The sequence below is a fragment of the Grampus griseus genome, assembly GCF_964374135.1.
Source record: "Grampus griseus genome assembly, chromosome: 8".
NCBI classification, from domain to species: Eukaryota; Metazoa; Chordata; class Mammalia; order Artiodactyla; family Delphinidae; genus Grampus; species Grampus griseus.
This window is the reverse complement of record NC_139002.1, coordinates 53,514,505-53,529,742: the sequence shown is the minus strand read 5'-3', so window position 1 is coordinate 53,529,742 and position 15,238 is coordinate 53,514,505. Positions and strand designations below refer to the sequence as shown.

The 15,238-nt window shown below is 43.1% G+C and overlaps 1 protein-coding gene across 1 annotated transcript in view; it reads right to left on the bottom strand.

Annotated features, from left to right (window-relative positions):
- TENM4 (teneurin transmembrane protein 4) overlaps window positions 1-15,238 on the bottom strand; it is a 388,830-nt gene that overhangs the window by 19,292 nt on the left and 354,300 nt on the right. Inside the window, exons 25-26 of the mRNA XM_082659462.1 lie at window positions 11,635-11,807; window positions 990-1,225 (exon numbers count right to left, since the gene is read on the bottom strand). Of these exons, the coding sequence (XP_082515588.1) occupies window positions 990-1,225; window positions 11,635-11,807 (409 nt within the window). The remainder of the gene's footprint in view (window positions 1-989; window positions 1,226-11,634; window positions 11,808-15,238) is intronic.

Below are 15,238 nucleotides of genomic sequence, written 5' to 3'. Positions count from 1 at the left end.
TCTGGACCTTGGTTATCCCATGCATGAATCAGGGGCTGAAGTGAACTTTCTTTGTGAGAAAGGGCAGGGGGCTCAAGACAGCGCTGGCCGTGTTGCATGAGGATGCTTCTGTGGCTTTTAGGAGTCAGGGGCATGTGGCTCAGTCCTGTGGTACCCTGCAGCTCAGCAAGTCTCCATGGAGCACCTGTGGTCTGCAAGGCACTGTGCTGAAAGCCAGGTCTGGGTCCTCTGTTTTCACTCTCCCCATTGCCTTCCTATCTGAAGTTGGAGGGAAAAGAAGCTGGGCAATCTGGCCCTGGGGCAGAGGCCACACTATAGAGACATGGGAGTCAGGCAGAAAAAGGGCTGGTCCACACACTGAGAAGTGCTCTGAGATGCCACACTGTAGATGCCAACCCCCTGGCAGTGACAGCTACGGTGGGGTCGTTCTGCTGTCTTAGGAAGGATAACTCTGCCTGGAAGGAGAATGTGGCTTAGGTTCCAAAGAGCTAAACTGACTCTTGGTACATGTTAGCAACAGTAGTAACAATAACAGTAATAAGAATAACAATAAAAGGACAACTAGAATAGGTATTACTGACCACTTATTATGTGCCAGACTCTGTATAGGGCACTCTATGTATTATTTCTAATCCTTGTAGCGACTTGTAAATTGGTTTGATCTCCCCCATCTTATGCATAATGAAATTGAGGCTTTACGAGATTGTGGATCTGCCCAAATTCACTCAGGGAATAACAGCAGCCGGAAGCCTGACTAACATCAAAGCCAGTGATCGTTTCACTAGCACAACTGAAAAGATACACGAGCCTCTTGTTGGGGGTAGTCGCTTAACTTACTTTCCCCTTTGCAGATGAAGAAACTGAGGCCCAGGAACACCTTCTCCCCGGGACGGTTTCAAGAAGAGTCCAGTTCTCAGATGCCTCCTCCTTCTTTCCCCCCAGGATCCAACCACCCCCAGGGGCTGAGACCTGCTGGAGGCCTTGCTCACCCGAAGCCGGCGCCCGAAGACGGTGACCTGGCCGCGAGCCTGCTCCTTGCGCTGCCGCCACTCCACCAGGTTGAGGCCGTTGTCGATGGGCAGCGTGACGTTCCGCTTGCCCACGGTGGGGTTGACGGTCCCGGCCAGCAGGTGGGGCTCCGTCTGCAGGGCCACCTCCATGCCGTTGGCCAACAGCAGCCGCAGGGAGCCGTCGGCCCCGATGTAGTAGCTGTTGCGGACCTGGTCTGAGGGAGACAAGAGGGATGGACTCTGCTCAGGAGGGTGGAGGATGGAGGGAGGTGTGTGTACAGCAGAGGCAGCGGTGTGGTGTTTAAATGTGTTTATGTTTCTGACTACAGAAACAAAACACTGTCATTGAAGAAAACCAGGAAAATACATGGAGGTCCATGAGTTCAATACCCAAAGGAAACCACTGTAAATATTTTGGTATATTCCTAGATTTTAGGGTATTTCTGAATACATGTACAGTTAAAAATGGTTGCTTACGGAGGTTTTTCACTGATCATTGTATTATATCGTTGAATATCTCCATAAATGTTTTTCTTAATGACTGCATGTTATTCCATTGCCTGGAAATACCAGAATTTATTTAACCAGCCCTCAAAGAGATATTCTGATTATTTCCAGCTTTGCATAATTACAGGTAACACTGCAGATAAATACATTCTAAACATTATGCTAAGTGAAAGAAGGCAGACTCGAAAGGCCAGATATTGTACGCATCAGTACATGTGTATGAAATGCCCAGGACAGGCCAACTCACAGAGACAGAAAGTAGATTAGTGAGGGAAAGGGAGAACGGGGTGTGGTTGCTAATGGGTACGGGGTTTCTTTTGGGGGCTGATAAAAAAATCTCTGGAATTAGTGGTAACGGTTGTACAACTTTGTAGATATGCTAAAAACTGCTGAATTATACTCTTTAATAGGGTGGATGTTATAGTATGTGAATTATATCTTTCTTAAAAATATACATTTTGGATAAATCAATGTCTTCATTTGGGGTTATTTAATCAAGACAGACTCCTAAATGTAGGATTACTAGAGCACAGGGTTGAACATTTTTAAGCCTCTCCCACTAGGGTAATAACACTCTTTGCAACAAGGTGAAAAATACGTACAATATGTATATCAGTGACAGAATGCCAAATATATATATATATATGTTTTAAATTGCTGTTATATATACATATATGTGTGTATATGTCATATATGTGTATATGACAATGATTTAAAAACAGGCTTGAGTTTGAAATTTTAAATCTGATTAAAACATTTTGATTAGGATTTTTAGCTAACAGAACCTTCTGGAGAAAAAGTAAATTTCAGCTGTAAAATGCACACTGTGTTCTTTTCTAAACACGGAAACATTTGAGTTTGCGCCGCAGTCACCTGCCTCTTGCCCTTCCTTGCTGTTGCTTCTCCTGCACTGCCCCTATGCTTAATAAGTGCTAGCCCAAGCCCTTCCTTCAAGACTCTGCTTAAACGTCATCTCTTCCCAGAAGCTTCCCTTGTTCCTCTGGTTGGAACAAATGCCTCCCCCTCCCTTAGCCTCTTTATTGGTCTCATTAGTGGTCCTGCAGCTGAGGGGTAGGGGGGTTCACCACTCTGTGAGTGAATGAATTCTCAAATACCTAAGTGCCTACCGTGAAAGGCACTATTGCACAGAGATTAAGAGCGTGGACTCTGGAGCCAGGCTGCCTGGGTTCAAGTCCCAGCTCTGCTGCTCTCTTCCTGCAAGACCTTGGGCAAATTCCTTAAGCTCTCATGCCTCTGTTTCTTCATCTGTACACTGGGGATACTAATTGTACTGTTACCTCACAGGAGTAAGCAGGAAGATGAATATGAAGAGCTGAGAGCAGTACTGCACATCTAGTGCGTGTTACGTAAACGTTAGCTATTACTAGTTGTGTGTGCCTGGCACTGTGCTGGTCACTGTCACATCTATCTCTAGTCATCTCTCCTCTATCTTCACCGCCCCATTTCACACGCCTGTCAGAGTGAACTTTTCTAGTACCGATCGTGGTCCTTCAATAGGTCCCCCTTACTTTTAGATCAGTGCTTAACAGAATGTTTTCTAGAGCGTATTTGTCTGGGTCCAAATACCCTACTAGTTGGGTGACTTTGGATAAGCTACTTAACCTCTCAATGCCTATTATCTTCATCTGGAAAATGGATCTATTATCTATATCTATTATCTATATCTATATAGATATATATATATATAGATCTATTATATATATATATAGATCTATTATCTATATCTATTATCTATCTATATCTATCTATTATCTATTATCTATATCTATTATCTATATCTGGAAAATAATATCTCAGAAGGTTGTTGTGAGGATTAAAAAGGATGATGAATGTAAAACACTAAAAATATACTTCATACTAAGTGCTCAAAATATTAGCTATCATTATTATTGTTGCATGTGCTCAGTAAATATTTGCTGGATGGAACTAGATATATACTAGGCTATGTCAAGCAATAAGGATGTGGTTTTTGTAGGTAACCCTCACTGAATCTTCCCTGCTAGGATGGCATCAGATCAGCCTCTCTCTCTCCCACCCCCCTGCCCCCATCTTTCTCCCTTTCTCTCTCGCGCACGCAGAATTCTACAATCTGCCTCAAACTTGCTATGCATCATTCACTGACAATCTGTATTTTACTTCCTTTGAACAGTGAAAAGGCCGGTGTCAATTTATCTTCTGAAGCTGCTCCTTGCTGAATCTACATAATGTCCTTTAATGGTGACTTTGGATGGAGCAGCATCTGTCGAGGCCCATCTCAAACGATCCCCGTTTAATGGGAGCTGTGACTTCCCAAGGCTGTTGTTCATTAGCAGCTACTTCTTATTCTTCCCATAGTTCAGATGTAAGATGAAACCAAAAGAGCTTTTCACGAAGACGCTACTGAGGTGGCTGCAAAACTGAGGATCTGAGCCTGGTACGAAATGAGAGCTTGGCACAGGTCCCAAAGGAGAAAAAGAGGTACCACGTTTCCTGGATACTGAGACGTACTTTTCCTTTTCACGTTTTAGTGTTTCTGAAATTGCAATGTGTCTTAAGTCCTTGTATGGATTTTGAGCAGTGTCTCTCCCCACCCCCCCCACCTGAAAAGTTATTAAATCGATGGTACATTTTAAAACTGAGGAGATGTGGCACTTCTGAATTCAAAAAGTTGTCTAAATATTGGAAGGCCTGCATTAACTTTTGAGAAAAATGCTGAAAGCCGGCTTAGACGTATGGAGCAGAGGAGACAATTCTTAACTACAGGGAAGAAAACAGGCTTGAAGGATACGATGTCTGCATGTCATCAGCTGCACTGCTGTTCTTGGTCAGGCAGAACCCTGGCTGGTTTGGAACTGGTACCTTTTCTTGCCAATAACCAGCCAGAGCATAAACACCTAGGGTCTGTCCCAACCCATCGCTAAAGGTGCTTGGTGGGGAAGGAATTCCAGGGCTTGATTTCTCTTTCTTTGACTGAGAACTGCTATTGTCCTTTGAGCTTTGGTAAAGGCACAGGACCACGTTTGGGAAGAAAAATGGTTGTGAAAATATATGGTTACTTTCTTCCAGTGAATCAAAATGCCTGTTAATTAATTAATCCAACAAGTACTTTCTAAGCAATACTATGTGCATGGCCCATGCTGGTCACTCTATGTATATTGTCTAAAGAAACTGTCTGAGAGGAGATTGGTTCAAGATGGTGGAGTAGAAGGACGTGTTCTCACTCCCTCTTGCGAGAGCACTGGAATCACAACTAACTGCTGAACAATCATCGACAGGAAGACACTGGAACTCACCAAAAAAGATACCCCACATCCAAAGACAAAGGAGAAGCCACAATGAGACAGTCGGAGGGATGCAATCACAATAAAATCAAATCCCATAACTGCTGGGTGGGTGATTCACAAACTGGAGAATAATTATACCACAGAAGGCCACCCACTGGAGTGAAGGTTCTGAGCCCCACATCAGGCTTCCCAACCTGGGGGTCCAGCAACGGGAGGAGGAATTCCTAGAGAATCAGACTTTGAAGGCTAGCGGAACTTGATTGCAGGACTTTGACAGGACTGGTGGAAAGAGAGACTCCACTCTTGGAGGGCACACACAAAGTAGTGTGTGCATCGGGACCCAGGGGAAGGAGCAGTGACCCCATAGGAGACTGAACCAGACCTACCTGCTAGTGTTGGAGGGTCTCCTGCAGAGGCGGTGGGTGGCTGTGTCTCACCGTGAGTACAAGGACACTGGCAGCAGAAGTTCTGGGAAGTACTCCTTGGTGTGAGTCCTCCCAGAGTCCGCCACTGGTCCCACCAAAGAACCCAGGTAGGCTCCAGTGTTGGGTTGCCTCAGGCCAAACAACCAACAAGGAGGGAACCCAGCCCCACCCCTAAGCAGTCAAGCGATTAAAGTTTTACTGAGCTCTGCCCACCAGAGCAATACCCAGCTCTACCCACCACCAGTCCCTCCCATCAGGAAACTTGCACAAGCCTCTTAGACAGCCTCATCCACCAGAGGGCAGACAGCAGAAGCAAGAACTACAATCCTGCAGCCTGTGGAATAAAAACCACATTCACAGAAAGACAGACAAGATGAAAAGGCAAAGGGCTATGTACCAGATGAAGGAACAAGATAAAACCCCAGAAAAACAACTAAATGAAGTGGAGATAGGCAACCTTCCAGAAAAAGAATTCAGAATAATGATAGTGAAGATGATCCAGGACCTCAGAAAAAGAATGGAGGCATAGATCGAGAAGATGCAAGGAATGTTTAACAAAGACCTAGAAGAATTAAAGAACAAACAAACAGAGATGAACAATAAAATAACTGAAATGAAAAATACACTACAAGGAATCAATAGCAGAATAACTGAGGCAGAAAAATGGATAAGTGACCTGGAAGAGAGAATGGTGGAATGAACTGCTGCAGAACAAACTAAGGAAAAAAGAATGAAAAGAAATGAAGACAGCCTAAGAGACCTCTGGGACAACATTAAACACAACAACATTCACATTATAGGGGTCCCAGAAGGAGGAGAGAGAGAAAGGACCCGAGACAATATTTGAAGAGACTATAGACGAAAACATCCCTGACATGGGAAAGGAAATAGATGCCCAAGTCCAGGAAGCGCAGAGAGTCCCAGGCAGGATAAACCCGAGGAGAAACACGCCGAGACACACAGTAATCAAACTGGCAAAAATTAAGGACAAAGAAAAATTATTGACAGCAACAAGGGAAAAACGACAAATAACATAAAAGGGAACTCCCATAAGGTTAACAGCTGATTTCTCAGCAGAAACTCTACAAGCCAGAAGGGAGTGGCATGACATATTTAAAGTGATGAAAGGCAAAAACCTACAACCAAGATTACTCTACCCAGCAAGGATCTCATTCAGATTCGACAGAGAAATCAAAAGTTTTACAGACAAGCAAAAGCTAAAAGAATTCAGCACCACCAAAGCAGCTCCCCAACCAATGCTAAAGGAACTTCTCTAAGTGGGAAACACAAGAGAAGAAAAGGACCTACAAAAACAAACGAAAACAATTAAGAAAACGGTAATAGGAACATACATATCGATAATTACCTTAAATGTGAATGGATTAAATGCTCCAACCAAAAGACACAAGCTCGCTGAATGGATACAAAAACAAGACCCATAAATATGCTGTCTACAAGAGACCCACTTCAGACCTAGGAACACATACAGACTGAAAGTGAGGGGATGGAACAAGATATTCCATGCAAATGGAAATCAAAAGAAAGATGGAAAGCAATACTCATATCAGATAAAATAGACTTTAAAATAAAGAATGTTACAAGAGACAAGGAAGGACACTACATAATGATCAAGGGATCAATTCAAGAAGATATAACAATTATAAATATATATGCACCCAACATAGGAGCATCTCAATACATAAGGCAATTGCTAACAGCTCTAAAAGGGGAAATTGACAGTAACACAATAATACTGGGGGACACCTCACTTACACCAATGGACAGATCATCCAAACAGAAAATTAATAAGGAAACACAAGCTTTAAATGATGCAATAGACCAGATAGATTTAATTGATATTTATAGGACATTCCATCCAAAAACAGCAGATTACACTTTCTTCTCAAGTGTGCACGGAACATTCTCCAGGATAGATCACATCTTGGGTCACAAATCAAGCCTCAGTCAATTTAAGAAAATTGAAATCATATCAAGCATCTTCTCTGACCACAACGCTATGAGATTAGAAATCAATTAAAGGGAAAAAAAACATAAAAAACAAAAGCACATGGAGGCTAAACAATACGTTACTAAATAACCAAGAGATCACTGAAGAAATCAAAGAGGAAATCAAAAAATACCTAGAGACAAATGAAAATGAAAACACGACAATCAAAAACCTATGTGATGAGGCAAAAGCAGTTCTAAGAGGAAAGTTTATAGCAATAAATCCTACCTCAAGAAACAACAAACATCTCAAATAAACAATCTAACCTTACACCTAAAGGAACTAGAGAAAGAGGAACAAACAAAACCCAAAATTAGTAGAAGGAAAGAAATCATAAAGATCACAGCAGAAATAAATGAAATAGAAACAAAGAAAATAATAGCAAAGATCAATAAAACTAAAAGCTGATTCTTTGAGAAGATAAACAAAATTGATTAACCATTAGCCAGACTCATCAAGAAAAACAGGGAGAGGACTCAAATCAATAAAATTAGAAATGAAAAAGGAGAAGTTACAGCAGACACCGCAGAAATACAAAGCATCCTAAGAGACTACTACAAGCAACTCTATGCCAATAAAATGGACAACCTGGAAGAAATGGAGAAATTCTTAGAAAGGTATAACCTTCCAAGACTGAACCAGGAAGAAATAGAAAACACGAACAGACAAATCACAAGTAATGAAATTGAAACTGTGATTAAAAATCTTCCAACAAACAGAAGTCCAGGACCAGATGGCTTCACAGGTGAATTCTATCAAACATTTAGAGAAGAGCTACCCATCCTTCTCAAACTCTTCCAAAAAACTGCAGAGGAAGGATCACTCCCAAACTCATTCTATGAGGCCACCATCAACCTGATACCAAACCAGACAGAGATACTACAAAAAAAGAAAATTACAGACCAATATCACTCATGAATATAGATGCAAAAATCCCCAACAAAATACTAGCAAACAGAATCCAACAGCACATTAAAAGGATCATACACCATGATCAAGTGGGATTTATCCCAGGGATGCAAGGATTCTTCAATATACGCAAATCAATCAATGTGATACCCATGTTAACAAATTGAAGAAGTAAAACCATATGATCATCTCAGTAGATGCAGAAAAAGCTTTCGACAAAATTCAACACCCATTTACGATAAAAACTCTCCAGAAAGTGGGCATAGAGGGAAACTACCTCAACATAATAAAGGCCATATATGACAAACCCACAGCAAACATCATTCTCAATGGTGAAAAACTGAAAGCATTTCCTCTAAGATCAGGAACAAGACAAGTATGTCCACTCTCACCACTATTATTCAACATAGTTTTGGAAGTCCTAGCCACAGCAATCAGAGAAGAAAAAGAAATAAAAGGAATACAAACTGGAAAAGAAGAAGTAAAACTGTCACTGTTTGCAGATGACATGATACTATACATAGAGAATCCTAAAGATGCCACCAGAAAACTACTAGAGCTAATCAGTGAATTTGGTAAAGTTGCAGGATACAAAATTAATGCACAGACATCTCTTGCATTCTTATACACTAATGATGAAAAATCTGAAAGAGAAATGAAAGAAACACTCCCATTTACCATTGCAACAAAAATAATAAAATACCTAGGAATAAACCTACCTAGGGAGACAAAAGACCTGTATGCAGAGAACGATAAGGCACTGATGAAAGAAATTAAAGTTGATACCAACAGATAGAGAGATATACCATATTCTTGGATTGGAAGAATCAATATTGTGAAAATGACTACACTACCCAAAGCAATCTACAGATTCAATGCAATTCCTATCAAATTACCAATGGCATTTTTTATAGAACTAGAACAAAAAATCTTAAAATTTGTATGGAGACACAAAAGACCCCAAATAGCCAAAGTGGTCTTGAGGGAAAAAACTGGAGCCGGAGGAATCAGGCTCCCTGTCTTCAGACTATACTACAAAGCTACAGTCATCAAGACAATATGGTACTGGCACAAAAACAGAATTACAGATCAATGGAACAGGATAGAAAGCCCAGAGATAAACCCATGCACCTATATCGTCAACTAATCTATGACAAAGGAGGCAAGGATATATAATGGAGAAAAGACAGTCTCCTCAATAAGTGGTGCTGAGAAAAGTGGACAGCTACATGCAAAAGAATGAAATTAGAACACTCCCTACCACCATACACAAAAGTAAACTCAAAATGGATTAGAGACCTAAATGTAAGACTGGACACTATAAAACTCTTAGAGGAAAAAAAAGGAAGAACACTTTTTAACATAAATCACAGCAAGATCTTTTTTGATCTGCCTCCTAGAGTAACGGAAATAAAAACAAAAATAAACAAAGGTGACCTAATGAAACTTAAAAGCTTTTGCATAGCAAAGGAAACTCTAAACAAGACGAAAGGACAACCCTCAGAATGAGAGAAATTATTTGCAAGTGAATCAACGGACAAAGGATTAATCTCTAAAACATATAAACAGCCCATGCAGCTCAATATTAAAAAAACAAACAACCCAATCAAAAAATGGGCAGAAGACCTAAATAGACATTTCTCCAAAGAAGACATACAGATGGCCAAGAAGCACATGAAAATCTGCTCAACATCATTAATTATTAGAGAAATGCAAATCAAAACTACAATGAGATACCACCTCACACCAGTTAGAATGGGCATCATCAGAAAATCTACAAACAACAAATGCTGGAGAGGGTGTGGACAAAAGAGAACCCTCTTGCACTGTTGGTGGGAATCTAAATTGATACAGCCACTATGGAGAACAGTATGGAAGTTCCTTAAAAAAACTAAAAATAGAATTACCATATGACCCAGCAATCCCACTACTGGGCATATACCCAGAGAAAACCATAACTCAAAAAGACACATGCCCCCAATGTTCGTTGAAGCACTATTTACAATAGCCAGGACATGGGAGCAACCTAAATGCCCATCGACTGTCAAACGGATAAAGATGTGGTACATATGTACAATGGAATATTACTCAGCCATAAAAAAGGAACAAAATTGGGTCATTTGTAGAGACGTGGATGGATCTAGAGACTGTCATACAGAGTGAAATAAGTCAGAAAGAGAAAAACAAATATCGTATATTAACACATATATGTGGAACATAGAAAAATGGTACAGATGAACTAGTCTGCAGGGCAGAAATAGAGACACAGATGTAGAGACCAAACGTATGGATACCAAGGGGGGAAAGTGGCGGGGGGGTAGGGGTGGTGGTGTGATGAATTGGGAGATTGGGATTGACATGTCTACACTAATATGTATAAAGTAGATAACTAATAAGAACCTGTTGTATAAAAAAATAAAATAAAATTCAAAAAAAATTGGAAATTGAAAGAGTAAAAAAAAATAAAAGAAAGAAATTGTCTGAGCAAACCTAGGAAGCAGGAATTGTAATTCAGCCCCATTTCCCAGACCCAGAAACTGAGGATTGGAGAAGAGTGACTCCACCCAATTCACACAGGTTGGAGCTGGTATAGTAGGCACAGGGGTCCCAGTGTGTCTGCCCTAGAACTGCTGCTCTTTGCACTGCCCTGCACCATTCAATGTGGCTTCAACTTGCTTTCTTTTCCCAGAGTAGAAACTTGAGGGCCATGGTGATGGGGTGGCAGAGTTAGGACTAGAATTTGGGACTCTGAATCCCAGGCCAAGGCTGTTTTTACTACTTTGTGTCAAAGCTTTTGGGAGTATGGAAAGCTATCTGGAGGCTGGGAAAAAACATCAAGCAAGGCTTTCCCTAGTGATGGCTTCTTTTTTCTCATGCTTACTAAGTCCAACAAAGCTGCAAGGTCCATTCTGGGTCACCAGGGACCATGAGAACAACTGAGGCAGACAGTTCACAGCGAGGTTTCATCCTCGTGATTTATCTGAAGCTAAAAGATCAACTTATATCAGGGATTATTTGATGGACACAGAGAAGGGGCTCTTCTTTATAGAATCCTAGGAGAGTAACAAAGCGCTCTCACCTGAGATTCAGGGAGGCCTTCTCCACGCCCAAATCCCTTTCATAATTAGGTGTAATTATTCTTGTCCCTTGTCCTCATCTGCACGAGAGTGAGAGTTAGTCTTTAATCCGGGAGCCATTAGAATGGCAGGATAGCGAGGTCACCTGGATTAGCAGCTAATGGATTCTCTACCCTTTGTTCTGCTGATAATGGAACGAGACAATGAAATATTACTCTGAAGCTTGAGGGAGAGAATTTACAGGGCTCAGGCTGGTGTGTTTTGCAAATTAGGTGGCAATACAGAGAGAAACCAGTTGTTATGCTTTTCTGTTCTTGGGCAGCTGCAGTAGCAGCTTGTTTCTTGTGTCATCCTCTTTCAAAGGGGTTTCCCCACCCCATGGTCTCCAAGACCCCAAGCCCCCACCTGGCTTACCTTGCAGCAGTGTGTAGAAGGCACCTGAGGCAGACAGGTTGGTGGTTATGGTGACATCGTCCTTGCTGGATGTCTCTACCCGGACATGCACTGAGCTGTCTGTATCACTTCGGAAACTGCTCACCTGGCCAGTAGGGAAGGTCACATTGGTCAGGCGCCCAAAGCTGTCGTACCTGAAATCCAAGGGGTGGCTCTGAGTAACAGAAATATAATTGTGCCATTGCTGGAACTTGGCAAGTTCTACCTTATGCCATGGTTTTGCATGTTCTGCTTTTCTTTCTGGTCAGATACATTTCCACGTCTCCTGCATCTCCTTGGACACCACTCCACCCGCTGATATTCAACTGTAGGCAAACAACTTACCTCTCTGAATCTTGCTTTCCTAATTCCGTGGAGTGGAGATGATAACCCCTGCCCTACCCACCACCCAGGATTCCTGTGAGCAAGATGTGGAAGTGCCCTGTCACTATGTCACCCACGAAGGGTGAGATGATGGTGCCCATATGAGACCCAGAGTCTTAGAGCTGGGTGACTCCCAGAGGCGAGCAGTCAAACTGCTTGCTTGAATACTGGCTCAACCGCCGCCCGCACCCCCCTCCCTGCCCCCAGGAACTGTAGGTTTCTTCTGAGCAGCACTGGAGATAACCCTAACCCTAATCCAGGAAGCTACAGATCCTGGGAAAAGGGGACTTTGAATTCCAACCAGGATTCTGCTGCCACATAAGCAGGCTAGACAGATGGGCTCTAGCAACCCCTTCACATCTAGGTTTCTTCACATCTGGCACCAAGCAGCTATGTATCTGTGGCGCTCAAAACTCACAGCTTCACTCTGGGGTGGTCTTTCTGACGCATCCTAATTGAATCTTAATTCTCTTTCCCATTCTCCTGATGAGACTAAAAGAAATACCTAAAATTATTCACCACCTACACCATGGCGTTCATATTGTTCAGGTATGGTGCTAGTCGCACAATGCTCATACATTCTTTCATTTAATCTTCACAACTAGTCTAAAAGGTGCGTGTTAGCTCCTTTTTGGAGGAGGCTCAGAAAAGTGAGGTCAGCTGCTCAAGGTCACACAGCTAAGTGTGGTAGCGTCGAAATTCAGCCTCAGCTCTGTCTGCTTCCAAGCCACCACTGGATGCTCCGTCTTCAGGGAGCATTTCCGTACTGTCTATTTGCAAGTATCCGTCATGTGTGCTCTCTTACCTGCTGCAGAGTAACTGGGAGAGAGCGGGGAGCGGGCTACTGACATTTCCTAATTACGGGAGGCTGAAGTGTAAAAAGGTAGGTTTTAAAGAGCCTTTTTGCCCTTGCGTGCGAATGGGGAAAAAGTTCTTCACCCAGACGCCAGTATTTCCGACTTCTGCTCAGGCTCGAGCTTACAGCGTGGGTTCAGCTGTATACGTCTCCCTCGTGTACTCTGGGTCTCCCACTGGGCTTTTTTTCCTGCTTGGCTTTCAATACTGGGGTAAAGCTGTATGCTTGGCCCCTGAGGGTTTTAGTCATGGTGAAATGAAAGGCCTGAAAGTCCAATTCCATCCTTGCTCTTCTTGTGATGCCTTCGGCTGGGCCTGGCTTCCTGATGGGACTCTGGGGTCCCACAGCTTCTATGGTTTCAGGTGAGACTAGGCAGGGCTCTGCTGAGCAGTTTTCTGTTCAAGGTCAGATGAATGCCGCATGGACTCTGCCATCTGCCAACTCCTTCTGTCCCTGCGGCTGGTACTGATCACGGCACGCTTTACACCAAATGGTGATAGTCCCTGGTGCGGAGGAGGTGTTGGTGAAGGTCTTTGGAATGAATTGCTCAAGTCCTTGGCCTGAGACCGACTCTGGGGGAAGGGCCAAGGGGCTCTGGGAGAGTTGAATCTTTGGTGCTGAGGCCTGAGGAAGGGGAATGGAAGCCCTTTCCAAGATGGCGAGAAAAGCAGGGGTCTCGACCACATACGTCAGACCTGAGCTCGGTGGGGCAAGGCTGTGGAGCTGTATTAGTCCTTTGGGTTCTCTTAGAGGCAGTTAAGGGGTTTGGAAACCTGTTTCCTGTCATGATTTCTCATTTTTCTTCCTTTGTACTGAATCAGGCTGTTATAAGGAAAGGTCAGTCTGGCTTAACGGAGGGTGGTGGCGTGACTTGACCTGGACTGGAGGGAAAGGTACAGAGTGCCCCTCAGAGCCAGGTGAGGGAGTGACTCTGAGAGATTGCTGCAGGAAGGAGGGAGCGTCTTGGGGTAAAGATCTGGAATGTCTGTCCTGAGGCCTCTCTCACCTGGAGAAGCTCACAGCTCTGCTCCCTTTAACTCTGGGAGAGGCTGGTGTCCTTTTTAATCCGTCATGGCTGCTGGAAATTTGAACAGGAAGGAATTTCACAAAAATGTTTACAGTGGCTATCTCTGGGAGGTAGAATTACAGGTGATTTTAGTTGCTTATTTATATGCATTTTATACTCCCAAGATTTTTTTATAATTAACATGGATTATTTTCATAATCAGAAGAGTGCTGTGACAAACCAAGTAATGCCTCATAAGCATGGCCACCTTGGGGAAGAGGACTTTTAAAATTACTGGCATTTATAGAAGCATCTCATTTATAGGACATCTGCCAATATCAACCTCTAGGCCTTTTCAGTAAAATATTACTAGGGCATCCCAAATTTCTGAGCCAAAAATCAAGACCCTCCCCCCCCCCCGCCAAACTGGCTCTGCCCTGGTCACCTTAACTGTATCTGTGGTCTGTGAGTAAGCTGAGTGCTGTCAGATCCCAAGTCATCTTTGACATCAACTGGAAGATCCATTTCAGTCCAACAGTTTCATGGGATGAGTATGCTGTTCTAGTCTGGTTCTTTGAACACCTGTGATCCATGTACACACTCTTTATTAATCTAATTTCCTGACCTAACTGGATAAAAAAGATTTATTATACCATGCAAGATACTTAAAATGGACTTTTGGAGTCTTACAAATAAGACTGAATAGATTATTAATTAGGGCTCAGATGTCGGCTCAATACTACTTCTATCAAGGCCTTGCTCACAGGCCACCTCATAAAGCCCTCCTTGGTCTCCTCAGCTCTTCTCCCAGTTATACTCCGGCACAGCTCTATCACAGGATGTGTCCCCTGCATCATAAGAGCTGACGCACAGCCTGTCTCTTACTTTGGCCTCGGAGTGCCTGAGTCAGGACAGGGTCGTGGAGTCAGACAGCTAGACTGGGGATCTCGATTCCACCACCCTGGAGGTCTGGCCGCTAGTTCACCTCAGCCTCCCCGGCATGGGGACTGGTAGAGAGAAGACGGGCAGGGAGTGTTGGCTGAACGAATAAACAAATGCATGACTGGACGTGTGAGGCCTCTTTCCTGCTCTGCGGGAGAAGACAGACTGTCATTCATTCACACGCTACCCCTTGCAGGACCTGACAGAGGCTTGACACACAGTAGGTCCCTGATAAACATCTGCTGAATGCACAAATAGGGAAACAAGCACCTTCACTAAACGATACTTGAGCAATCTCCGTAGGCATCTCCCCAGAGTTTTAGTCTCCAAGATAGAAAGAGGCTTTACATGAAGGCAGACAATCGTAATTATTATTGAAGGTGGCCTGTAACACATAA